Source organism: Osmerus eperlanus, chromosome 11, assembly GCF_963692335.1.
Source record: "Osmerus eperlanus chromosome 11, fOsmEpe2.1, whole genome shotgun sequence".
Classification (NCBI taxonomy): Eukaryota; Metazoa; Chordata; class Actinopteri; order Osmeriformes; family Osmeridae; genus Osmerus; species Osmerus eperlanus.
The window spans coordinates 15,738,763-15,766,362 of record NC_085028.1 but is presented as its reverse complement, the minus strand read 5'-3'; the positions used below and the strand labels follow the sequence as shown (position 1 = coordinate 15,766,362).

Genomic DNA, 27,600 nt, shown 5'->3' with positions numbered 1-27,600 from the left:
TGGCAATATCAAAACAGCCTTTTAACAGAACATATGCCATGGTCTCTCTCAACTGTGAACATTGTTCTTTTCTATATATCTCTATAGATGTACAGATATATATTCATTTGTATTATATATAATATGTAGTTTTATAAAAAGTTTTCTTCTTAATTACAAGTGTAATTTTCTTATCCATTATTGCAATGAATCATCTAAGATGGTTAAAAAAGAGAGGTGAGTTCAGTTTTGCTACTACGCAGTAATTTACAACAATTTTAAAAAGCAAGCTTCTGATACAGCATCTTTCCCTCCTTCTCACTGGGAAAGAGCACAGTTCAGTTTCAAATGACCATCTGTTCTCCATGGTCAGGTGCCCCAACACTGTTCTCCGATAGTCCGGTGAAGCTAACCGTGCTTAGCCTAACCTCAAACAAAACAGGCTAGCGTCATAGTGAATAAGTGGTCATTTGAGATTCATACCATGATTTTTCTACAGTTATCACAGAATGTACAACTTCAGCCTTTTCTCCTCTCGCTGAAAAGTGATCGTCTGTTTGTTATTTAGTGTTACTGTGATGACAATTATGGATTTTTTTAACTACTCTTTATTTATACAAACCCATGTGAGCTCCACGGTGCCGCGTTCAGATGCCATCTTCTACAGGCACCGACTGCGCTCTGAACTTAGTCGCATTATACATGAGGACAACCTACGTTGGCGTAAGAAAGCGTGTGTTTTTGTCACAAACAGTTCATGGCAAAGTAGCAAGTTTTGCACAGTCCGAGTTTCAAGTTTACAGTTTTCTGGTCTTCTAGGTGATTTTCCTGGTGCATTTTTTCTTCGCAGCTTGAGAATGATGATGATGAAGAGTAGACGAAGGTGATGATGATGATGTAAATGATAATGATTGGGTTTGTCTTAAAGCGTCAGTGACTGATAAGGCGTCAGAGCGACTCGACCGCCAACACGGCCAATCGAGCTTGTTGTTTCATCGTTCTACTGACTACAGCGTCGAAATTCTTCACCGTCATCATCATCTTCATTTTCACATGTCAGTTCTAGTCACTGTGCTGCTTCACCATATGTTTCCTAGTGTAGTATAGTTCTGTTCATGTTTACAGAGCTGTTACTTGAAGATCAAATGAACTGGATGTGTGATCTCATGGTCATTTTCATTCTTCATTTTGTCCCTCCTTCCTCCGTTCTTCCTGTTTTCAGATGTATGTCAGTGGTATCAGGCTGGGCGAAAGGTGTGTGTGTGTGTGTGTGGGGGGGGGGGTGATCATGAAGCTGGATGTGTGTGTGTCTGTGTGTGTGTGTGTGATAAGGCACAGCGTGTGTTTTTGGTTTTCAGGGTAGGCCCGAGGAGATCATGGCGAGCCCCTGGTGTCTGAGGGCGTGGCCAGCGTGAACAGCCTTGGGGCAGTCGGGGCTCAACACACGGCCGTTCTCCCCCATGCTCCCTGTGATCGACAGACGGGCCTTGTTCCGCATGGCTTCTGAGAAGGACAGCTGGAGGAGAGGTGGGCAGAGGAGAGGGAAAACAAGCCGTCATTGGTCTATTTTCATTTCGATGCACAGCAGACATAAGAAAACAAGAAACGCACATGCACGTCAATGAACTCACACACGCGCACACAAAACAAAGAGGGCGAAATAACACGCGAGCACACATTCTCCCACACGCTAACATGCTTGTGTAGAGACAGTGTCCAGTGATTGTAACATTGTCTCCAGAACAGGACAGGCAACAGCAATCATCCAAGCAGTCAGTCAGGATCCAGTCCCACTACATCTGCATTTCAGAGGTGACCATGCAATTCTGGGGTCTTGGTTTGGGGAGGTGCGGATTGGACAGGTGAGGATTTGGGGAAAGATATGAGGATAAGCCAGGGTTAGTTTCCTAGGTTTCAGAAGGGGCCAACACTTTATGAGAACACTCTACTCCATGATGTTCCTCTGAAACTACTCCAGACATCATTTGTAATCAATTCAGAAGTTTGGAAGTATGTGAGACATATTTGGTTTCATAAAAGGAAGCATGGTTGGATGCCGTACCCTATGAAGCATCCAGGACACACACAGACACACACACTGCCTGACAACCCTTGGAGCCATAATCCTGAGTTTCTGTGACTAGCGTTGCCTGACTGTCATAGTGAAACAAGAACCGATTCCTCTGAATGACGACAATGCTGTGTACTGCAGTCCAGGACCCAGCCACTATGTTGTCAATTATCAAAACTGTCAGAACTCATTAGGGAGTATAATTCACCAACTCTGGATTATGGCTTTCTAACACATCTCACACAAATCTTAACCTTTGACAGGCTACTTACAAAAGTTATTGACAGTACACCTCAGCTAAATATGTGATTTTATTCATGTTACCAAGACCTGGAAAAACCTTGGCCATGTTTCCTTTCATTTCACACCTGTGTCGCTGTGTAACCGTGTCAGGAAGCAGCCATTCTCTCTAAAGTGTTGAAATGAGCTGGTTTTGACCTTTATCTATAAAGTGTCTGGGAACTAAGTGGGCAGTTATCCAGTGCGCTTAAGAGACTACAGTGTTTGAAGCAGATTCAAAAGATTGAAGGAGAGAAGCATTAACTGGAGACTTTAGTTCCGTCCAAGCCCTGGGGACGGGAGTGGCCCCTCTATGAGGGAGGGACACTATGAAGGGACAGAATGCAGGTGCCTGTACAGCTCAGAAGCCAAGGACAGCATCATCATCATCATCATCATCTCCAGCCAAACACGATGGAACAAGGTCGGCCATGACACCACCTAACCCCACAGAATGATCCCGGATGAAGCCCTACACAGCAAGACAAATCAAAAACAAATCCGAAACCTAAAAATCCCCAAACGGAACAAAAACATGAAACTGAACATAGGAGAAAAAAAAGGTCCCCATGATGGGTTAAACCACACAACCACAACACCGCCTCGACCGTGCCATGAATACTCATGAACAGTCGCCAAGGATGGCAACAGCAACGACAACATCAGCAACATCAAGTGCACTTCACGCACCAATACTGCCTGAAGGAGACCCTAAGTCCTACCCCTAAATCTTGACCCCCTCGGAGCCGTACACGTTGTACCCCTCCCTATATGTGGCTAGATTCTGGGTGCTGGGGGAGGGGCTTGGGCAGTGGGCGGGGCTAAGGTCCACCTTCATGCGCTTGGCTTCAGCCCGTGACTTGTAGCAGAACTCCACCAGGGCTACCAGCATGGCCAGGCCCAGACCCCCCACCAGGATGTAGAACACCCCAGCTACGTTGCTCAGGCTCAGTGCCTGGGAAGACTTGTCCTGGGGGGGGGGGGGGGGGAGAGAAGAGGGTTAGAGAGAGAGAAACAGACAGACAGAGAGAGACAGAGAGGAAGAGAGACAGAGAGAGAGACAGAGAGGAAGAGAGAGACAGAGAAAACAGAGAGACAGAGAGAGAGAGAGACAGAGAGAGAGACAGAGAGGAAGAGAGAAGACAATTATGGTCACTTTCACTTCAAGGCTAATATCTAGCAGTTTACTGTTAATTGGTAGATATTCGTCTACAGTATTAATATTATTATTACAACAGAAATACTGATACTACACACATTACTACTACATACAAACTACAATTATCTACATGTCACGATTAATATAAGTTAGGTTACAACTGATACATTTTCAAGAGTGATTTCTTTTTTTAATGATTTCATTATTTGACAATATTTTTCTCAGCAGACTTAACAATTGAGTTCTGATCCCATAGGCTCAATTAAAGAATGAAAACTAATTCTAAAAATCGTCTCCAAAGTTCTAGAACGTCTGATCTAACATTAAAGGCAGTGCTTAGAAACCAAGGTCTACGAGCTTCTTAAAGGAGCATGTCTTGGAACCTTTCTGCTTTACCTACAGTAGCTCTCATTCTGAGATGCGGATACCTTCAACATTTTACGTTTGTGAATTGGTATCAGTCCAGGTATGGCATACAGTCCTGTGGCTTACAGCCAGTCCACACCTAGCTTCTCATTATGGAGGTCTTTCAAAAGCAGACCTTCTTAATGATTTCAAAAGAGCGACAGTTACTGAGACTGCTGTTAATGTCTGTTTAACTGCCTGTCTCCCTGCCTGCCTGTCTGTCTCCCTGCCTGTGTGTCTCCCTGCCTGCCTGTCTTCCTGCCTGCCTGTCTGTCTCCCTGCCTGTGTGTCTCCCTGCCTGTCTGTCTTCCTGCCTGCCTGTCTGTCTCCCTGCCTGCCTGTCTCTCTGCCTGCCTGTCTGTCTGCCTGCCTGTCTGTCTCCCTGCCTGTCTCCCTCCCTGCCTGTCTCTCTGCCTGCCTGTCTCCCTCCCTGCCTGTCTGTATATCTGCCTGTCTGCTTGTCTCCCTGCATGCCTGCTTGTCTCCCTGCATGCCTGCCTGTCTCCCTGCCTGCCTGCCTGTCTGGCTGTTTCCCTGCTTGCCTGTCTCCCTGCCTGTCTGTCTCCCTGTCTGCCTGCCTGTCTGCCTGTCTCCCTGCCTGCCTGTCTGGCTGTTTCCCTGCTTGCCTGTCTCCCTGCCTGTCTCCCTGTCTGCCTGCCTGCCTGTCTGCCTGCCTGTCACACAGTGCGGGTGATGAGCTACCCACTCTTCCCGTGAGACTGACCTTACTTCCAGAGTCCTTGGGTCCACACTCCCCCTTATCGTACCACCATTTGTTTTTCAGTTTGTCTAAGACGCCTGCTTCACTCAGTTTCAAAACCGCAAGGTTTACCGGGGTTCTTCGCGTGTAAAAATAACATAAATAACATCATAGGACATGTTATTTTATGTTATTAGAGTCACATACATTCACAGCTCAGTCACATGAAAAGGTACTGATCGATCCAAGTGACCCAGTATGAGTCCCACTGAGTACATGTGTGTAAGCTCGTTTGGGGGCGGGGCTAGTTCGGGGGGCGGGGCTAAGCGAGCTACAGACATATGAGTGGGACCCCCCTGTGTCACTTCAGGTAACACACCCATGCTGCCCCAGCTGTCATCTAGCAAGCAGAGGCAATTACTGTGAACGCAGGACTATTGGCGTGGCCTTGCGCTCCTACTGGGAGATTCAGGGACACCTGGGATGTGGAGTTTTAAAAGAAAACACTTCAGTTTAGTGTCTTAATGCTTTTTGACGTTTTTTCCCCTTGACTTTCCTCCTGTCTGATTACGATCAGTCTCGCGCGGCCGAGCTCGCCTGCCCTTCTCCAGAGCGACCACTAGAGGGCGAATATTCCGGCTTTGACAGTAATTGCTCTCCTCTGTCTCTGTCTTTTACCTCCTTCCTCGCTCGTCTTTCCACCCTTCCCCCCCCCCCTTCCCTCGCTGCTGCGAAGGAAGGGAGGGAGATGGGGGGGGGGTGGAGAGGGGAGGGGGAGGTGGGTCGGCGGTCGCCGGGGAAGATGCGCGTGTTACTCCCGAACGCGGTGGAACCGCGGCCGGACGACATTGTGGGCTAACCTTGGAGTCCCCTCCCCCGCTGCCACACTCTCCCTTGTCGTACCACCATTTATTTTTCAATTTGTCCAACAGGCCCTGCTCGTTGAGTTTTAACACGGCCAGGTTGACCGCATTTCTTTAAAGGGATAAAACATAGCAGATCAGAGGGATGGTAGCCAGCAGCCAATGACAGCAGAGATGAGGGAAAGGAACAGACGAGATTAGTCGATTGGGAGGCGAAAGGTTTGGTTAGAGGAGATGCACCCCTGGTAAGCTCTCTCTCTCTCTCTTTCTCTCTTTCTCCCCCTCTCTCCCTCCCTGTGTATCATGCCAGAAATGAAGCTTCAACAATGTGTGCTTGTGTGCCTCTTCTGCCCCTATGTATTTGTGTGCGTGCATGATACATCATAACTGTGTTATTTAATACGACACTATAACAGCATTGCCAGTATACACTGTGTTGAATAGCAAAGCTTCTGGTTTACAGTAAAGTGTGTTAAAACAGCTATTCCATCTGGCATATTCCAATAGCTCCTGATCTCCCTAGTCCTGCTGCTGTAGTCTGAGTCCTGCTGGTCTCGTCCCTGTGATGCTGCTAGTGCTGCTGTGGTCCTAGTCAAGCTGCTGGTCCAGTCCTAGTCCCCTGCAAGTTCAGTTCGCACCCCTGAAGTGGAATGACCTCTAAACATGGACTGGGAACAGAGAGCTCTAAAATAACACACTCATGCTGGGTGTGTGCGTGTGTGTGTGTGTGTGTGTGCAGTGGAGGGGGGATGGAGGGGCAAAGGGTACTTAGTCAACTAAGTTTTGTACCATAAAGGTATTACAGTAGATATAATGTTGCAGTTTCATACACAGCAGTAGTCATTGACAGCATTCCATTTGTCTATTCCTGTAAATATCCCCCTCCGACCCCTTTCTCTCCTCTCTCACTTCCTCTCTCTCTCTCTCTCTCTCTCTCTCTCTCTCTCTCTCTCTCTCTCTCTCTCTCCTCTCTCACTTCCTCTCTCTCTCTCTCTCTCTCTCTCTCTCTCTCTCTCTCTCTCTCTCTCACTTCCTCTCTCGTTAACTCCGCTCTCTCCCCACGCCTGTCTTTTTCTCTCCCTCCTGTCTTTCTCTGAAACATCCTATAATCAGTCGGGTTCTTCTCATCTTCCCTGCGTGACTTTTCCTCTGGCTGTGTGATTGTGTGAATGTGTGTGAGTGTGTGTGTTTTGGAAAGTGGCATCCCATGAAGCGTGCTATGGGTAACCCAGCACCACTCTGGAAAGATCTTCCCTGCATGGCATGTTCTGTTCTGTTCAGGATATGCATGTCTCCTTTTAGCTCCGATGACGAAGGAAGAGTTCCTTCGTTTGTAGAGGGTGAGAGAGAGAGACGCCCCCTGACGCAGACACAGGAGGAAAGCACCTGGTCTTCAGCCCACTAAACCAGTAGCACACCCGGAGAAAGAGAGTTTGTCCAGGGTAAACGCAAGCCATGAAGAGTCTCACACACACACGCATGAGCAGCATGGTTAGAAGAAGACTGGCCATATCAGGATCATTATACTCATAGCATTAAGGCTCATACTGTCATATTATAATGATCAATTTGTACTAATACTATGTTCATCATTTTTATCTTTATCCTAAACATCATCATCATCAACAACATCATCATCATCATGATCTCAGATTAGCCATGGGCAGGGGCGGCCTCGTCAAACGTGCACACTCCCGGCCACGTGCACGCTCCCAGCAGGTCTTCCAGTGATAAGGGGAAGGCAGGGACAGTGGTCGATAGTCTCGGGAATGTGGGCGGGGCCAGGGGAGAGCTATCGCCCCACTGTCTGTCAATTCTCCATAGGAAGAGGGAAACCACTCGTCTAGGAGGAACCTCAGTAGGGGTCCTCGTGGTGGGGAACATCTTAGCGGGACGCACAGGGGGAAGTTATAGAGCAGGAAGTGTGGTCTGCTGAAGGTAGACTGCTTCTCTGCCAGGAATAAGGCATGACGGAGAGACTGACAGAGAGAGAGACCTCTCTCTCTTTCACTCTCTCACTCTCAGACACACACTCTCAGTCGGAAATGTAATAACTGTGGGCTTAATTTGTTCAGACTCCAATTTCTGTTGAGTCATTTGGTTGTCATTTGGTAGAGGTGATTAGGCTTTGGCAAATTGATCCGGTGATAATTGGATTCATTCGATTCATATTTGAGTCAGATTGAAGAGTTATGGAATCAGTTGCTCTGTGTTTATTTTATTTTCCCCCCATTGGTAAGGCCCCTCTATTTCCTGGTGCCTACTTCCTGTTTCCTGTGTGTCTATAAATTCCCCCACAGGCTTGTGGTCATGGAAACGCCTTGACGCTCCGCCCCTTGCCATGGAACATTGATTGAATACAACTTTGTGCAGAACAAGCTATCATCATCAGAATGGGGGGGTGAGGGGACAAGACAGCCAGACGGATGAACAGTGTTACCTGCTAGGTGACCCTGTGAAGAGAGAGAGTGAGTGAAAGTACGACAGAGAGAAAGGGGTCACCAAGACAACAGCAACACACTGGGATGGAGCTGACAGCTTCGACATGGAGGAGAGAGGGGGAGGGACAGAGAGAGGGAGAGAGAGAGATGAGAGGAGAGAGGAGGGAGGGAGAAAGAGAGAGGAGAGAGGAGGGAGGGAGAAAGAGAGAGAGAGAGGAGAGAGGAGGGAGGGAGAAAGAGAGAGAGAGAGAGAGGAGAGAGGAGGGAGGGAGAAAGAGAGAGAGAGAGAGAGAGAGAGGAGGGAGAGAGAAAGAGAGAGAGAGGGAGAGGAGAGAGGAGGGAGAGAGAAAGAGAGAGAGAAGTAGAGGAGAGAGGAGGGAGAGAGAGATAGAGAGGAAAAAGACAGATGGAAAATGGTTGCCCAAACACCAACACACAGGTATCCCCTCAGCCAGGCACACCAGGGTAGGTGGAATACTATAACAACAGTTGAGTATGGAGGTACCACGCCCATTGTTACATTACTCCACCCACCTTAGCTGTGAGCCCTTGGGCGTGGCTATGCCGTAGCCCTTGGAGTCCAGGTTGCCCCCGACTTTCATGGTGTCGCAGGGCTTGCGCTGCTCCGTGTACTCGTTCATGGTGGACTCCAGCAGGAAGGCGTACTTCCCCTTGGACTTCCTGACGCGAGCCACGCCCTCCGACGTGCGCTTGGTGAAGACGGTGGGCTCGGCCGACTTCATGTAGGACCACATCTTCTCGTAAACGGCGATCTTAGAGCGCTGGGGGCGTAGAGGGGAGGGTTGGGGCGAGTGGGGAGGCGGGAATGGGAGATGGTGGTGGAAATGAGAAGTGAGCGGAGGGGGAGGAGAGTTAGACTGTGGGAAAGAGAGAGCAGTGTTCCACTAAAAAACTGTCTGTGAACATGTCTGCTGGACTGTTTGACCTTGGTGCACTGCTGCAGTGTGTGTGTGTGTGTGTATCAGTGTGTGTGCATGTAGAGTGTGAGTATGTGTGCGTGTGTGTGTGAGGAGGAGGCGGGTTGGGGTGTAGTGAAGAATGAAAATAACAAGCAGGGTAACAAACTGCCCTTCCCCACAAGTGTTTAATTATTCCCTCTCTCTTTTTCTCCTCTCTGGGATAAGGATTTCTTCGGTTTCTGTGCTTAGAGGTGCACTACATCTTGGTCAATGAACTTGTCCGAAAGAGAAGTGTGTGTTTGTGTGTGTGTGTGCCCATGGCGTGCGTCTGTGTGTCTGGCTTGGAACCACTGGGGCGTGACGGACACCTATCCCATAATAATGTCAGTCACGTCCATCCTGACCAGAGGTCCAATCAGCTGCTCCTCCCTCTCCCTCTCCCTCTCCCTCTCCCTCTCCCTCTCCCTCTCCCCCTCCCCCTCCCTCTCCCTCTCCCTCTCCCTCTCCCTCTCCCTCTCCCTCTCCCTCTCCCTCTCTCCCTCCCTCCCTCCCTCCCTCCCTCTCTCCCTCCCTCCCTCCCTCCCTCCCTCCCTCGCTCCCTCCCTCCCTCCCTCCCTCTCTCCTCCAGGACGAGGGAGACAATCCGAGACTCCCTCGTCTTCCCAGAGTGCTTGATATTGAAACTAGAGAGTGAATCACCTTCAGGGTTTAAGAATCTCCCGGAAGACAAACTAGAACTAAGACAGAGATCACGCACACACAGAACCACACAGTCACACACACAGTAACACACAGTCACACAGTCACACACAGTAACACACAGTCACACACAGTCACACACACACACACACACACCATAACACCGTCAGCCACACAGATACACACTGCTGTAAGTCACCTTTAAGCTTTCAGAATCTCCCAACAAACAAATGATGAGAAAGCCTGAGATTTACATGACAAACACACACAAATATGCACACATACACACACACGCACACACACTCAGATAATTAATGGAGGTAAACCCCCTATCAGCTGTGGAAGAGTAAATTGCTTTTTCACCCTCCACAGCTTCCTGCTGCTCGTTATGTTGATGATGGGAGAGCCAGTCACAGATGCACTCACTGTCTGCTACACACACACACACACACACACACAGGCGTGCACACACACACATCACCCCAAAACACACACACAATCACACAAAACACACATGCACAACACAGGGACACACATAAATCACACAGAGCAGATGCAAGCCCATAACACACATAGTCTATGGGTGCATCTGTGCACATAAGCCCAGATGTGTGTGAGCATAACTCATGCCAGTCTCAGGGTCACTTAATGTTGCCTGTGTAAAGAACATATATATTTATGAGATGACTGTGAGAGGCGTGTTTGGATGAGAGACATGCGTGCGGGGGCGTGTGAGGCATGTGTGTGTGCTTGTACAGTAGAGTGCCTGTTTGTGTGTGGGTGTGTGTGTGTGCATGTAGAGTGTGTGTGTAGAGTGTGAGTGTGTGTATGTTGAGTGTGTGTGGGTGCATGTAGAGTGTGTGTGTAGAGTGTGCGTGGGTGTGTGTGCATGTACAGTGTGTGTCAGTGTGTGTGTGTGTAGAGTGTGTGTGTGCGTGGGTGTGTGTGCATGTACAGAGTGTGTCAGTGTGTGTGTGTGTAGAGTGTGTGTGTGTGTGTGTGTGTGTGTGTGAGTGTGTGTGTGTGTAGAGTGTGTGTGTGTGTGTGTGTGTGTGTGTGTGTGTGTAGAGTGTGTGTGTGTGTGTGTGTGTGTGTGTAGAGTGTGTGTGTGTGTGTGTAGAGTGTGTGTGTGTGTGTGTGTGTGTGTGTAGAGTGTGTGTGTGTGTGTGTGTGTGTGTGTGTGTGTGTGTGTGTGTGTGTGTGTGTAGAGTGTGTGAGTGCGGCTCTCACCCTGAAGAACTCCTTGGTGGATCCTGAGTCCAGGGTGCCGTAGGCGATCTCCGTCTGCTTGGCCAGGTCCTCGGCGCTCTCGATGGGGGACACCATCCTCTCCACCGTCAGGAAGGCAGCCAGGTTGGCCGTGTAGGACGAGATGATAATCAGGGTGAAGAACCACCACACCCCCCCCACGATACGCCCCGACAACGACCTGAGGAAGGGGGGGGGGGGGGGAGGGGGTGATTGCGGGCAGAGGGGTGGAGGGAAAGAAGAAAAAGAGAGAAAAGGTTAGTGGTTAGTGACATGGTGGAGAGAGGCAAACCAGGAAGAGGAAGACGAGGCTAACTGAGCTGCTTCCTGGAAAATGAAATAAAGCAGGGTGGTGAACACCAGGTTTGAAACCGTCAAGCTTTATTGGCACATTTACAATTAATCATTTAGCAGACGCTCTTATCCAGAACGACTTACAGTAAGTACAGGGACATTCCCCCGAGGCAAGTAGGGTGAAATGCCTTGCCCAAGGACACAACGTAATTTTGCACGGCCGGGAATCGAACTGGCAATCTTCAGATTACTAGCCCGATTCCCTAACCGCTCAGCCACCTAACTGGCACGTCGCGAGCACGACGGCACTGCCAAAGCAATTAACGCCCCTTTGCCAAAACCGATTCAGCCGCTTCCGACGACAAAATAGGCAGCAGCTCTTCTATCAGTCTGCCCTCGTTCTCTTCCTCCCTTCGCTTCTCTCCCTTCGCTTCTCTCCCTTCGCTTCTCTCCCTTCGCATCCCTTCCTCGCTCTCTTCTCTCCGAGAGGGAACACCTGATGGACGACGGGGCTTTTGTTTGAAATGAGAGAACGAGGAGGAGAAATGGAGAGACTCGGGAGAGCGAGAAAGAAAGGAAAGGATGGATGGAATGAAAGGAGGAAAGGCCCTTTGATTTCTCCTCTGAGGGAAGCACACTACCTTGTTGAAGGCAGGGGGGGAGGGGTTATAGAGAAACAAAGGCGGGGAGACAACAGTTGCTTTTCAAATCAGCCAGACGCTCTCAAACACTGACAACCTGGTGCTCCTGAGGACTGCGTTCAGAGAAATGAGTTGACCCAGTCGGTCTTTTACTGCTCTCCCCCTCTCCCTCTCTCTCTACCTCTCTCCCTCTCTCCCTCTCTCCCTCCCTCTCTAGCTCTCTCTCCCCATCCTTTTATCCTTTTTTTAATCCTTTTTGGCGCTATGCACTTTACAGTATACTGGACCTGCTGACATTCTTAAGTTATTTCTTAAGTTATTTCTGTGATGCCTTCAGTTGTATCTCGTATTATTTTGTTCTTGCATTTATTGTCTCGCTGTGCTTTTTAATAATTATGTTATGTCCACTGTACTGTCCTGTCTGCAGTGTTGAATGTATCTGTTTTCAAGCTCTTGGTGCGGGGAAATAAAGGTTTTCATTCATTCTTCCCTCTCCATCTCTCTTTCTCTTTTGGGCTGAAAACAGAGTGACACATTCACGGCGGAAAATCCTCCCCCTTCGAGGTATCAAATCTGAAATCCTCTTCTGTTTAACCTTTAACACGCACAAACAGCTCCACACACGCACACACACAGTGAGAGCAGCGTGAGAGCGAGGGGGTGATCTACATGCATGAGATGTGCATGATGAGGAGCTGTGACCGGGTGATGGACGGATGGAGAGGAGAAGAAACAGCAAGGAGGAGAGGGGAGGACAGGACAGACACGGAAGGGGGAGGAAGAGAGGAATGAAGAGATTGGGGCCTGGGAGAGAATAGAGATTGAGGGAGGACAGGAGATAGAGTGTGAGATGACAAATCTAAAGGCATGTGTGTGGCGTATCTGTGGCGTGTGTGTGTGGTGTGTGTGTGACGTATGTGTGGCGTGTGTGTGGCGTATGTGTGGTGTGTGTGTGGCGTGTGTGTGGTGTGTGTGTGTCAGAGCACCATAGCGTGTCTAGCCTTGATATGAAAAGTTTAACATTGGTGGTTGATGGAGCATGCTAGTATCAGAACAGACTGAAGCCTGAGTGTGTGGGTGTGTGTGTCTGTGTGTGTGTAGAGTTGGTATGCAACAGGCGAGTCATAGTATTACAGGTCATGTATCATCTGTGATGGGCAACAGATTGCCCTGCTATACGCTGGGTGAGAGATTAATGACACACTGTCTCTCTCCCCCTCTCTATCTCCCTCTCTCTCTCTCTCTCTCTCTCGCTCTGTCCCTTTCTCTCTCTGTCTCTCTCTGTCTCACACACACACACACACACACACTCACACACACACACACACACACACACACACTGTAGGTGGTCTTGAATGTTGAATCTCCTTGCCCTGAGAGAAAATCCTTTTGATCTGCTGCATTAAAAAGCTTTCCATAGCTAAGTGCTGTGTAGGGGTGTGTACATGTGTGTGCGTGTTAATGTGTGTGTCTGCGGGTGTGTTTGCATACTAATAGAATATCAGATAGTCAGGTTCCATTGCTCTTGTGGTGTAATACATGCTACGTTATTCCTAGCTATGTCATTCAAGATTAAACCTGTAAAGCCAACCATAAATCTAATTGTGACCACAATGAATGAGGGGCCGTTACCTAGAATTATCTGCTGAATCCATTTACCCCCCCCCCCCCCCACACACACACACACACACACACACACACAGCACTCTTTCAGTGTACAGAAGTACACACAAGCTAATCGATCCCCAGCAATGGAATGCTGATCATGATTTCCTCTCTGGGCGCCCCTGCTGTCCCGCTGTCTGGTGACAGACATCGATCCTGGTTGTGACGGGATATGATAGCTAATGACAGGCTTGTGAGGCTGGAGGATTGATGAGGTAGTGGCGGGGGGGGGGTTAACAACAGGGGGAGGGCCTGCACTTCCTCACCGGACAGAGCTGTGGGACTGTCCGGGAGAGAGGGGAGGGAGGGAGGGGGGAGGGAGGGAAGGAGGGAGGGGGGGGAGGGAGAATAGAAAGAGTGCATATGAGCAAAAGACTGAGGGAGAGAAAAACTGAAATACAGAGAGAGAGAGAGAGAGATACAGAGAGAGATACAGAGAGAGATAGAGAGAAAGAGAGAGAGACAGACGTATTGTTGATGAATTCCTGACCTTGAGACAACATTAACAAATGCAGATGTATGCTGGCCTTTGTGCCCAGGCGTCTTCACACCATTAACCACCTCTCATGAATCACACTAACTGTTCAATACTCAGTCCACACACATCCCTAAAGAACTATCTCACTGCTCAACATCATGTCGTCTATTCCATCTCTTTGTTTGTCTCATTCTACCAGAGGAACACGTATCTGATACAACACTCTGGTCTCACCTCATCGACTCTTTGATCACGCCCATCAGAGCAGAACCTGGCCAATGACTGACATTTAAACATCCCTTTGGGGGCGGAGCTATGAAATGACAGGATTTTGCAAAGCCATGTGAAGGTCATTCTGACAGTGCGTGTGTGTGTGTGTGTGTGTGTGTGTAGGGGTGCAGTACACACACTGAAACAAGCCTGTATTTAGATGAATGATCTGGTTATTATGTTGGATGGAGGACGCCAGGACGCTAATGAATACAGAGAGGAATTAATCGCAGGAGAGAGGGACGGAGGGAGAGAAAGAGACAGAAAGAGAGAGAATGAAAGAGAGAGAGAATGAAAGAGCCTACTGAGGAGAGAGCTAAGTCTGAATAGGAGTATGTGTGTGTGTGTGTGTGTGTGTGTGTGTGTGTGTGTGTGTGTGTGTGTGTGCAGGATGTGTTTTCTCCCAGACTGCAGTGATCACTGCAGCAAGGAAACTGAGACTGACACTGAATACCAATGCCCCTTCAGCTGTACAATGCCACACACACACACACACACAAAACACACACACACGCATGCACACAAAACAACACGCACACACACAGAAAACACATACACACAATATATATTCATATGAATATCTTCTGTACAATCCTTCAGTTTATTTTTATTTTCATTTAAGTGGACAAGTCTCTGCCCTGTATTACGTGGACATGTCTGTTATCCTGAATGACCAGGGACAGAGGAAGGGAACGAAGCAGAGGAAGGAGGCAGAGAAGAGGCAGAGAGGAGGCAGAGAGGCAGAGAGAAGGCAGAGAGGCAGAGAGGATGCAGAGAGGCAGAGTGGAGGCAGAGAGGAGGCAGAGAGGAGGCAAAGAGGAGGCAGAGAGGCAGAGAGAAGGCAGAGAGGAGAACAGCAGAGAAGGAAGAGGAGAGTGAACGAAGATAAAGTGGAGGACGGAGTGTGAGGAAGGGGTGGAGGAAAAGGAGAGGAGGAGGAGGAAGAGAGAGTACATAACGGAGATAGGATTTTTTTTTTTTTTTAAACAGTAAACTTTCCATCTCAGTAAACACATAAAACATTTGGGAGTGGAGCGAGGCCTTCTTCATCAGCTGATGGGGACCGGGGACCCCTGGGAGCAGAGCCCTGTGGGGGGCCATGCATGCTCAGTGGCAGCCACAGTTGATTTAAATAGCCAGAGTAGGTTTTCTGTTAAGCATCACATTATCACAGTACGAGCTGCCATTACTCACAGTCACACCCGCGTCTGAAGGCCTGGGAGTGTGTGTGTGTGAGAGAAAGCGTGTGTGTGAGAGAGTGAGATAGCAGGTATGCGTGTTGGAGAGGGAGTGAGGGTGTGTGTGTGAGAGGGAGTGAGGGGGTGTATGTGTGTGTGAGAGGAAGAGTGTGTTTGTGTACAGTAGCGGTGTATGTGTTTGAGAGAGCGAGTGATTGCGTGTGTTTGTGTGTGTGTGTGTGTCAAATAACCAGGGTGGGTTCTGGAATTGAACTGTCACTCAAACTCCGAGAGCGAGGAGTGGGAGAGGACAGGTGTCTGAGATCGGAGGCGGTGGAGGGAGGGAGGGAGGGAGGGAGGGAGGGGAGGAGAGGTGGGAGGGAGGGAGGGAGGGGGGAGGGAGAGGGGGGAGGGGTGGGAGGGAGGGGAGGGAGGGTGGGTGGGTGAAAAAAGAGAAATGTGCGCAGAAAGAGAGGAGTGGAGAGAAAGAAGGAAGACAGGGAAGGACCTAAAAGCTTCTAAGATTTTGTAACTTTACCAAAAGTAAGGGAAAAGAAATCATGTGTACACGTGTACGCTCTTCGAGTGGGTCTGTGTGCTCTTCTGCACACTGTGTGTGTGTGTGTATGATAAGGCACACAAAAGCAGCTGACAAGGTAAGTCTCCTTAATTTCTCCATTAGCCTGTCAGGAAATCTCCCCCCTGAATAAGCAAATCAGATCACCAGATGTGACAGTGTGTGTGTGTGTGTGTGTGTGTGGGGGGGGGGGGGGAGGGGGGGGGCAGAGAGTTACTAAGGCAAGTGCCTTTGAGAGTTCAACATGTATTTGTCCATTAGTCTGTCAAAAATGAGACCATTGTACTAAGGAGGAGCTGTACACACATCTGGGGAGGCTGACATATGCACGTGTGTGTGCGTGTGTGCACACGTGTGTGTGTGTGCACACGTGTGTGTGCGTGTGTGCACACGTGTGTGTGTGTGTGTGCTGTGAGAAATTTGAACTTAATATATAAAGGGAACATGCCAAAAACACATCATAACACGCATACACACACACAACCTTGTCATGTTAAACAGCAAAAACAACTGACGACTTGTGTGTCTCAATTCCCAGAATGCACTGTGGCTCAAACCCCCAATCTCGGCCCACCCTCTTCATTTTCTCTCTCTTTCTCTCCCTCTCCTTCCCTCTCGGTCTCTCTCTCCTCCACTCTGTCTCTTTCTCTCTCTTGTTCTCTCTTCGTCTCTCTCTGTCTCGTACTTGTTCTCTCTCTCTTCTTTCTTCCTTTCCTTATTTTGTGTGAAATGACTTCTTCTCCCCATCACATTTGCTCCCTGAAGGTCTGTGGATGGCAGCCATGAATATTTCACTAAACTGCATTCTGAGGTTATCAATAATAAAATGCCATATTCTTATAAATATTCTAAAAATAAAGCTGAACCACTCCCTGTAGTGAACCATGAAACATTAATACACACCCAACCACTGGCCTCCCTCTGACACACACATTGGAGGCTGACCAGGGGCCGCAGTGTGTGTGTGAGTGTGTGTGAGTGTGTGTGTTTCACATCTTTAGCTAAGACACAGAAGGTCTCTAGACAAAAAACAACAACAACAGGGTTATGACAAGCACACACTGACAAACACACAGGCACGCACACACACACACACGCACGCACGCACACACATGCACATACAGTTAGGTCCATAAATATTTGGACATTGACACAATTTTCATCATTTTGGCTCTGTATACCACCACAATGGATTTGAAATGAAACAATCAAGATGTGCTTTAAGTGCAGACTTTCAGCTTTAATTTCAGGGTATTTACATCCAAATCAGGTGAACGGTGTAGGAATTACAACACATTTTATACGTGGCCCCCCCCTTTTTAAGGGACCAAAAATAATTGGACAAACTAACATAATCATAAATCTAATTGTCACTTTTAATACTTGGTTGCAAATCCTTTGCAGTCAATGACAGCCTGAAGTCTGGAACCCATAGACATCACCAGATGCTGGGTTTCGTCCCTGGTGATGCTCTGCCAGGCCTCTACTGCAACTGTCTTCAGTTCCTGCTTGTTCTTGGGGCATTTTCCCTTCAGTTTTGTCTTTAGCAAGTGAAATGCATGCTCAATTGGATTTAGGTCAGGTGATTGACTTGGCCATTGCAGAACATTCCACTTCTTTGCCTTAAAAAACTCTTTGGTTGCTTTCGCAGTATGCTTCGGGTCATTGTCCATCTGCACTGTGAAGCGCCGTCCTATGAGTTCTGAAGCATTTGGCTGAATCTGAGCAGATAATATTTCCAGAAACACTTCAGAATTCATCCTACTGCTTTTGTCAGCAGTCACATCATCGATAAATACAAGGGAACCAGTTCCATTGGCAGCCATACATGCCCACGCCATAACACTACCTCCACCATGCTTCACTGATGAGGTGGTATGCTTTGGATCATGAGCAGTTCCTTCCCTTCTCCATACTCTTCTCTTCCCATCATTCTGGTACAAGTTGATCTTGGTCTCATCTGTCCATAGGATGTTGTTCCAGAACTGTACAGGCTCTTTTAGATGTTTTTTGGCAAACTCTAATCTGGTCTTCCTGTTTTTGAGACTCACCAATGGTTTACATCTTGTGGTGAACCCTCTGTATTTACTCTGGTGAAGTCTTCTCTTAATTTTTGACTTTGACACAGATACGCCTACCTCCTGGAGAGTGTTCTTGATCTGGCCAACTGTTGTGAAGGGGTTTTTCTTCACCAGGGAAAGAATTCTTCTGTCATCCACCACAGTTGTTTTCCGTGGTCTTCCGGGTCTTTTGGTGTTGCTGAGCTCACCAGTGCGTTCTTTCTTTTTAAGAATGTACCAAACAGTTGATTGAGCCACACCTAATGTTTTTGCTATCTCTCTGATAGGTTTGTTTTGATTTTTCAGCCTAACGATGGCTTGCTTCACTGATGGTGACAGCTCTTTGGACTTCATATGAGATGACATGAGAGTTGACAGCAACAGATTCCAAACACAAATACCATACTTGAAATGAACTCTAGACCTTTTATCTGCTCCTTGTCAATTAAATAACGAACTCCCATGAGGGAATAACATACACCTGGCCATGGAACAGCTGAGCAGCCAATTGTCCAATTACTTTTGGTCCCTTAAAAAGGGGGGGGCCACATATAAAATGTATTGTAATTCCTACACCGTTCACCTGATTTGGATATAAATACCCTGAAATTAAAGCTGAAAGTCTGCACTTAAAGCACATCTTGATTGTTTCATTTCAAATCCATTGTGGTGGTATACAGAGCCAAAATGATGAAAATTGTGTCAATGTCCAAATATTTATGGACCTAACTGTACGCAACAGGGATGTAGTGGGGGGTAAACGCACGTAAACGCACCTCCCGAAATTCGGAAATAGTGTTTATCCACCTCTAAATTGCAGAAATAGCGTTTATCCACCTCTAAATAGCGTTTACGCACATCTAAGTTCCCTGCGCCTCGTATTCTGCCGTTGGAATAATCCGAAATAAATTTGGTGTAATTTTAAAACACCAAAGACTAAATTTCATATTGTTTAATATATAAACGCTGTAGTCTGAATAATTTCATCTGCGCTGTATGGTCTGTGACCCTCCAATCAATGCGTTGCGGCTGCGGCGGCGACACCAATCAGGATCCACGAAGTACACACATACACATTGTGGATTAGTCTACCTGTTCGGAATGGATTAATTAGCCATGGATATCAGGCGATTTTTGAAGAGACCATCGAGTGCTCCCACTCTCACAGATGCCCGCAAAAGGCCTCAAGTACAGAGTAAGATCAATTCACGTTTGTAAACGTTGTTTTGGTCTGCACAACATCGCATTAAGACAGGGACAAACGGCTAGCCTACTATTATTAACGTTCTTATAAATACGATGATGCAGATACAAGCCAACCTTACCGGTTCCATCCAAATAGGCCTAATGAAACGTAAAAATGAATAAATAAACAGGGTTCTCAAGCCTCTGTGAAGGGGATGAAATGCGTGGGGGGGGGGGGTGGGGGGGGGCGGACGGTTTGACGACCCTGTAAATAAATAAATAATGAAATTCATAGTTTACCCACCTCTATTTTTACCACTACACCACTGCATACGCACACACACGCACACACACTCACCGTGGCGAGATGTCACAGCCCTGCTGCATGAAGGCTCCCAAGGAGAACCAGAGGGAGTTGAAGATGCCAAACTCGTTGGGGGGCTGGTCTGTGGGGCTGGGCTCAGTGGCCCCCTCCTCTGGTTCCTCTGCGTGCCACTCGTACGGGCTGAAACGACTCACCTGGGCACAGGTGGGCACACACACCGTGAACACACACACAGTGATCACACCTCGTACACCTGGGAACGCTTTGATGTGGTGTGCTCATTGGGTGGTACACACACACACACACAGTATCACCAAGAATGATTGTGTACCTGTACACACACACACACATACCGTACACACTCACCAGAAACAGCACCACGCTGACCCCGATGTAGGCGAACACGATGCACATCCAGATCTCGTAGGCCAGTGGGTCTAGGAAGGAGAACACTCCGGGTTTGGACTTCTGGGGCTTCTTGATCATGATGGAGATGCCCAGACTCATGAAGGGCTTGGAGAAGTCGATCACCTCCTCCCTCACCAGGGTGATGGTGAGCGGGGCCACCGCTATCTCGGCTTTCTGTGACAGGTGGGAGCGAGGGTAGGAGGGAGGGAGGGGGAAGAGAGGGAGGGAGGAGGTGAGGGAGGGGGAAGAGAGGGAGGGAGGAGGTGAGGGAGGGTATGGGGAGAGTTAGGAGGAGAGGGAGGGGGAGAGGGGGGAGAGAAAGAATAGAAGTTGAGAAAGACACTAATGTGCCTCGTTTACGGTTCGTTCTGAAACCCTTTCAGGTGTGTTTGTTCTCAACCCAGCAATGCAAACAGTTTAGCACAACAGAACTCCATATCAATCCCAGGCCCCTCTGGCTGCAGGGACAACATGAGAACAAAGAGACAAGAAGAAAGAGAGGAAATAAAGGCATAGATGATGAGGGGAAAGAGGAGCTTCGCCCAAACAGGTCAGGGAAGGAAAGAAGAAAGAATAATCAAATGAGTTGCAAAATAAGTAAATGGGAAACCATTCGAATAAAATGTGTGAGAGAGCTACACAATATAGTGACAAGGGAAGGCAAACAGTGAGGTAGCTATTGTACCTACATTGCGGGATGAGCTAGAATAGCACAGCGTTTAGACCGATCTGTCCATCTTACTGTGGCCTCATTTTTCCTTTTTTGTCTGTCCACCATCCTTTCCACTCTCCTTACCTCCCTCCTCTCCTCACCCTCCACCCCCTCCCTCCCTCCCTCCCTCAGATCTTACCCCGTACACCAGCTCCCCCACCATGCCGTTCCAGATCTTGGTCTCAGGGTCGCGGGCTCCGTACTTCCCATCGGGGACGATGGAGATCTTGTACTTGATGCCGATGTGCTTGGCAATCTCTGAGGCCAGGTCCACACAGTAGCCTTCGAACTGTTCGTTCCCCTCGTACAACTCCCAGTTCTTCTTCAGCATCACGTAGGGGCCCTCCTGCACGGCGACACACACACCTGCCTCAGTCACTTGACACCTACGTCATTTGGGGTGTATTTGATACGACTTACAGTTCAGCGCTCAGATCAGATTTTCATGCCACTGGTTGAGGTTAAATCAAGTTCACCTCAAGTATTTGACAGTATTTACAATAAGCAAGTTACGTACAAGGATGGGAAGGGAAGAAAAGCTATGGATTGAAACTCAGCCATTGTAGTGGCCTTTGACGAGTGACAGAATGCAGTTATTGGGTCTCTATTCTGTTTTATAGCAGGCAAAAGAAAATATTATGGGCTGTTTTAAAAGGCTGTTAGGTTTGGAGAGGTATTTTATATCCATATAGTGTGACTTGAACCAGGAGTTCAGCTCTCTCTGTATACACACGTCTTTACTAGGATACAAACCTGAGCCATGTGAGATATGAGAGGAAGGAAGGGGAAGGGAGAGGAGAGAGAGAGAGAGAGAGAGAGAGAGAGAGAGAGAGAGAGAGAGAGAGAGAGAGAGAGAGAGAGAGAGAGAGAGAGAGAGAGAGAGAGAGAGAGAGAGAGAAAAGAGAGGAGAGAGAGAGATAGGAGAGAGAGGAGAGAGAAAGGAGAGAGAGGGAGAGAGGAGAGAGAGAGAGAGGGAGAGAGGAGAGAGAGGAGAGAGAGAGAGAGAAGGGAAGCCGATCCACACACACACAACACACATCTCTCTGAGGCGTTCGCTTCAGTGGTGAAGTGACATCACACGCAACACACACACACACACTCATCAAGACACCCACACACACACACACTTGACAGACACCCATATTCATCAGGGACACTGGGTTCCACATTCACACACAGGTGGTGGAACGCCAGGAGCATTGTGCTCTGTAGTTATCAGAACCAAAGCAAATGAATATCCCCAGATCACGATTAATCAAAGCACACAGCATGAGAGGAGAGTTTTATAATCGAACACTCTTGGAAATATATCTACTGAAATCACAATTAATAACATACATTTCAGAATGACAGGGACTTTTTCATGAAAAACATCTTGTTACATTCATAACATGTAAAGTTGAGAGCCTGGCTTATTAAGGCAGCATTGAAACAAACAGACAGAATCAAATAGTGTTGGAATTTTGCATACTTAAACAGAATACAATTGCAACATTAAGCCAACATTGATACTGCATCACATTTACATCTCAACACAGTGCCCCAGCACAGAAAAGGTGGGGCATACACAGTGTACAGAAAGGCAAAGAAAACTAGAGAGGGTACAATTTCTGGGGAAATTGTAGGGTGTGCTTGCTTGCGTCGGTTGCACAGGGGTCCGTTTTTTAATGACATTTTTACAACTGATATTTCTGTATATTTTATATAAAAATGCATAGGGCCTACTTATTATTTATAAAGATGACATAGATTTAAAAGCATCTTTTTTTTGCTGCTCATTTAGCCTACAACTCAAAATACGAGTGAAGTGTAGAATGAAATATGATATCTTCTCATTTCCCCTGCAAGAGGCATCCTCATAGCTGACTCAAAACGAATACATTTGGCAGACCGGTGTAAAAATTGACCTAATCTCTATGACTTAAACGTCCTTTTAAGTTTTCCCTTCTCATGATATTTTCAGGCATTTAGCCTAGCTACTCATATTGCATTCATTCATTAACCCCTTTGAAGATTATTCTACGACGTTACCGGCAGTAGAAGATGGAATCGCGATTCAAACAGTACCATCTGCTAACTGAAAATATGCCCCCAAAAACGTAAATAAGCTTGACATTTATTTAGTGGAAAATCGCTCATTCATAAAAAGCTCACTGGTAGCGATCATTGTCAGTAACAACGCAAAATGCGATATAGCCCTGTGTGGAGAAGCTGCCCTGGTAAATTGTACTACTACGGTACAGTACTAGACTACTGCTGTGTTCGTCTTGGTAGCGATTGCGTTGGTTGAATTGGATTTAACGTTCCGTTAAATCCGGTTTAAGATGAAATTAATTATTTTCATGAACAGATTGACAACGTTTAGGCTGTGGCAATGAAGTTGAGGTTAGTAGTTAGATAGACTTTTGATTTAAGTAAGGGGAGTGCCGAACATGTTCTGTCGCCGTTTGACTTCCTAAACAGCTGTGTAGTGTAGATGTTTTTGTAGTGTGTCTCACGTAAGCTACAGCGTTGCAGTGAGCTACACTGGTTTGAAACCACAGGTAATGGTAATTTCACCAACAAATCGTTTACTAATGTCAGAATAAACCCTACAACGAAAATGTATATGTGAGGAATGTTTATTTTAACGATTGAAAAACAGATAACGCTACATCATAGACCACTGTAGTATGTGTTGCCCGGGCAACACAGGCTAATGTCATGATGCTAATACTTCAGTGAAATAGTAGACTACTGTTTCCGAAAGTAGATGTACTTCCTTAATAATATCAGCTTATACTGTACATTACACATGACAATTGTGTGTCATATCACAAAGTAAAATGAGTAAATAGTTACCACCCTGGCCTCTTTGCTTGTGGCGTTTCTGCAGCTGCCTTGCAGTAAAGCAATAGTTAGCCTAGCTATCCCCCAAGTTAACAGATGCGAAACGAATGTTCTGCCAAAGGTAGTCACGCGTGTTTTCGTGACGTTAGTGACGTAGTGACGTTAGTAACGTCAGTGACTGTGGCTAGCAAATTAGCCACCGTTAGCTTCACTTTTCGCCACAAAAACTTAACTTCAACCTAAACCATGCAACGGAACGTAAATTCCAATAGAAGCAACTCAATCGCTACCAAGACGAAACTTTTGACACCTACTTTGTCTATGTAGGCCAAATATTGACTGAGTTTTAGGGGGGCAAAAAGAATAATAATAATAATAATATATATGTGAGAGAACAAAGGTTGTGCCCTTGCCGAAGGCAAAGCACACCCAATAATATATATGTGAGAGAACAAAGGTTGTGCCCTTGCCGAAGGCAAAGCACACCCAATAATTACTACCTTCATCATCATCATAGCATCCAGATGCTGTTTACATTTTGCCTAAGCTAAGGAGAGACATTGTTCTCCTGAAACTCATTATAACACAAAGGCTAGCAGTCATTTCCCTCCGAGAACTCTCCTCGGTGTCTCCCATGAGGCAGGGCGTTAATAAGGTCAAAAACAAAGACCAGACATTCTCTCAGACTGATAACACACAATGCCCCCCCCCCCCCTTCCCACACACACCACACACCTCCACACACCCCACAAACCTCAACACACCCCACACCTGTCTGACGTTCTCCCTCACAGAGAAAAGAGCCGTTGTCAGGACTCTGTAATTCATCTGCTAAGGCCGTCCCTCCAGACTGGAAGCTTTCTGGAAGCCTTCTTCCTCTGTGGTCAGGGATGACTGGCACGGCCATATTCTGTTTCCTTAAACCCGCGCCGGGATTTCCTGTCTCCGCCGGGACAAAGCCCACAGAAGCTTCCGGATGTGCGGTCGTATCCATGCAACAGCAGGTGGCCTAGGTAGGGCTGGAGAACCCTTCAGGGATGTGTGGAACAGCTGACAGCGTTTAGCGAGGAGCCCTCGTACCCTGACTCTCCGGGATAATTGTACTTAACATATTAGAAGGTCGCGGTTTCAATCCTGCGTGAGTGTGTGTGTGTTTGACTTTGAAGGGGGTTTTCATCAACGCGAGCACCCAGCAGGGGCTGGAGGGTGCCAGAAAGGATGAACACACGCACATGCTCAAACACACACACACACACACAGTCACACACACACTCAAACACACACGTATATTGGTCTCGCACCGACACACACACATAAACACTGGACTTGTACACACACACACACACACAAACACGCTCACACCAGTGGGAGTTCAGACAACAGAGCCATTGCTTCACTTCTAAACCTCTTTAAGGTTTGTTATCAGTGTGTGACAGACTCTTTTGTCGCAGTGTGTGCATGTGTGTGTTTTGTCGCAATGCGTGCACTTCACTACAGAGATTGTGTGTATGTTTAGTCTTTCAGGTGCATTGAGGTGTACTGTGTGTGTGTGTGTGTGTGTGTGGAGGGGGGAGGGTTAAGGAGTGGCATATTTCTCTGATGCTTAATGTGGCATCAGATGTAAAATATGTGCCCGGGGTAGAGTGAGAGAGAGAGAGTAAGAGAAAGTAAGCAAAAGAGAGAGAGAGAGGGACAGTGAGACAGAGAAAAGGAAAAAGAGAGAGAGAGACAGTTAGAGAGGAAGAGAGAGAGAAGAGGGTGAAATAAGAGGAGAGAGAAAAATGCAAAAGACCAGGAGGAGGGAACGAAACAAAAAGGAGATAAAGAAATGGGGCAGGGGAGAGAGAGGAAGATGAGGGAGAGAGGTGTGGGGTAGAGACTGATGGGAGGGGAGGGTCAGGGGTGAGAGGAGAATGAGGGAGAGCGGGATCGGGAAGACAGGGGTGAGAGAGGGATGGAGGAGAGGAGAGGAGAAGGGAAAGAGGGCCAGAGGGGAGAGGTGGATGAGGAAGAGAGGGATGGGGGAGAGAGAGGGATGGAGGAGAGAGGGAGAGTCTTTGAGGATACGAATGGTTCAAGTTGATAAGACATGAAACACTGTGCTAGTGTTAGCACCAGGCAGAGCTTCTGTGCAAGCCAGCTAGCTCACTCTGACTCAACACATTTCACTGAACTAAAGGCCCAGGAATACTTCCAGAAGTCAGCCTAACAAGGCACCTTGTTATCTAGCTTTCCAGCCAGTAAACCAGCCAGCAAGCATACCCACCAGCCATCAAGCCAGTTAGTTCATTCCAGCACAACACATTCATTTATAGAAGATATTTCACTTTAATATAAGATGCTATTTCTGGATGCTATGTGTGAAATTGTGTCCAATTCTACTGGCTATCAAACTAACCAATCAGCCTCTACACAACCAGCTGGATATTATGGGATGTGGTCAAGGGTCACCATGTAGACCTGATTCAGCTGAGCTGGACAAAAAACACCCTCACCAACCCATGCGCACACACACACGCACACACACACACACACACACACGCACACACACACAGCCCCCAGCAGCATGAACACACGGGTGAGGAATAATGGGATCAACGCCCCCATGATCAATCTCCATCGATACACTTAGCATGTGACCGTGTCTTCTCCTTGTGTGTGTGTGCGTGTGTGTGTGTGGCCTTCCATGTTCTGTGTGGGTGCATGAGAGGAGCCTGCTGTTTATTACTACGTCAGAGTGTGCTTTTGTCCGTTTTAGACTGTGTGTGTGTGTGTGTGTGTGTGTGAGAGAGGGAGGGATGGTCCCCATGTATGTTTTTTTGTGGGTCTGTGTGTGTGTGTCTCTGTGTGTGGGTCTGTGTGTGTGTGTCTCTGTGTGTGGGTCTGTGTGTGTGTCTCTGTGTGTGTGTGTGTCTCTGTCAGTCTGTGTGCCCGGGCGTGGGTGTGAATGTTTCTGCACGGCTAGACCCTGTCTTATCTGTGTGTGCTAGTCTACTCAATACAGAGGCACATCTCTCCATCCTTATGAAATAAACGAAAGAATGAAAGGGGGAAAATAGAGAAAGAGGGAGTGAGAGAGAGAGTTGAAAAAGATTGGCCATGCTGAGTTCAACCAAAGGCTTCAAGCATTTAGGTGACATCATCATTCGGTGACAGACACTTTTCTTCCTCAAGGTACTATTGACCACCTCTACAAAGGAACAAGCTCCATTTGTTTACGCCAACTAGACGAATCAATCAATCTGCTGCACGGTTTCACATCAAGAACACAACAGAGTGAGGCAATAAGCGTGCCCGGACTTTGAACCCAAAACCTCTCTACATCAGTGTTCCACTTTAACACAGACATCCAACATGTCTGGACAGATAGCACAATGCCAGCCACAGGGATGCTGCAAGGGCATGCTGGGTTTCACACACACACACACACACACACACACACACACACACACACACACACACACACACACACACACACACCATGACATTTATGCACCATTTTGACAGTTTGTTTTGCGGTGAGATTCTTGATTCCAGCCCCCCCCCCAAACCAGTTCTCTTCATCCTGAAGCCGCTTGAAACAAATGTTCTCCACGCAAAAATCTGGGGAAAAAAACAACACATTTTGTGGAAGACGTCTGCAAAAATGTGTATTGTTTCTATACACCCTCCAAGGGAGGGAGAGCAGAGGGAAGACATGACCAAGCAGATTTACAGAGGAGCGATGCAGAGGATCAAGGAATAGAGTCTCTACACAGGGGTCTGTCCATCCGTCTGAAGGAGGAGGCAGCTGACAGCAAGAGTCAGTCTGTCTGTAGTCTGTCTGTAGCCTGTCTGTAGTCTGTCTGTAGTCTGTCTGTGCGTGTGTCTGTAGTCTTTCTGTTTGTCTGTGCGTGTGTCTGTAGTCTGTCTGTAGTCTGTCTGTCTGTCTGTCTGTAGTCTGTCTGTCTGTAGTCTGTCTGCAGTCTGTCTGTCTGTCTGTCTGTCTGTAGTCTGTCTGTAGTCTGTCTGTCTGTAGTCTGTCTGTCTGTAGTCTGTCTGCAGTCTGTCTGTCTGTGCGTGTGTCTGTAATCTGTCTGTAGTCTGTCTGTAGTCTGTCTGTAGTCTGTCTGTAGTCTGTCTGTAGTCTGTCTGTGAGTGTGTCTGTCCGTGTGGGCCTGTGGCCTCCGTCCAGTCGTTCCCCGTGTCTTCAGTGTCGCAGTAATGGCTTCCTC

The 27,600-nt window shown here is 47.6% G+C and overlaps 1 protein-coding gene across 1 annotated transcript in view; it reads right to left on the bottom strand.

The window, feature by feature from the left end:
* Positions 1 to 27,600, bottom strand: part of gria4a (glutamate receptor, ionotropic, AMPA 4a) — a 42,759-nt gene continuing 15,159 nt past the window's right edge. Inside the window, exons 10-17 of the mRNA XM_062473511.1 lie at positions 20,697 to 20,903; positions 19,804 to 20,019; positions 19,471 to 19,631; positions 10,747 to 10,945; positions 8,432 to 8,679; positions 5,454 to 5,568; positions 3,162 to 3,299; positions 1 to 1,495 (exon numbers count right to left, since the gene is read on the bottom strand). Of these exons, the coding sequence (XP_062329495.1) occupies positions 1,334 to 1,495; positions 3,162 to 3,299; positions 5,454 to 5,568; positions 8,432 to 8,679; positions 10,747 to 10,945; positions 19,471 to 19,631; positions 19,804 to 20,019; positions 20,697 to 20,903 (1,446 nt within the window). The 3' untranslated portion in view covers positions 1 to 1,333. The remainder of the gene's footprint in view (positions 1,496 to 3,161; positions 3,300 to 5,453; positions 5,569 to 8,431; positions 8,680 to 10,746; positions 10,946 to 19,470; positions 19,632 to 19,803; positions 20,020 to 20,696; positions 20,904 to 27,600) is intronic.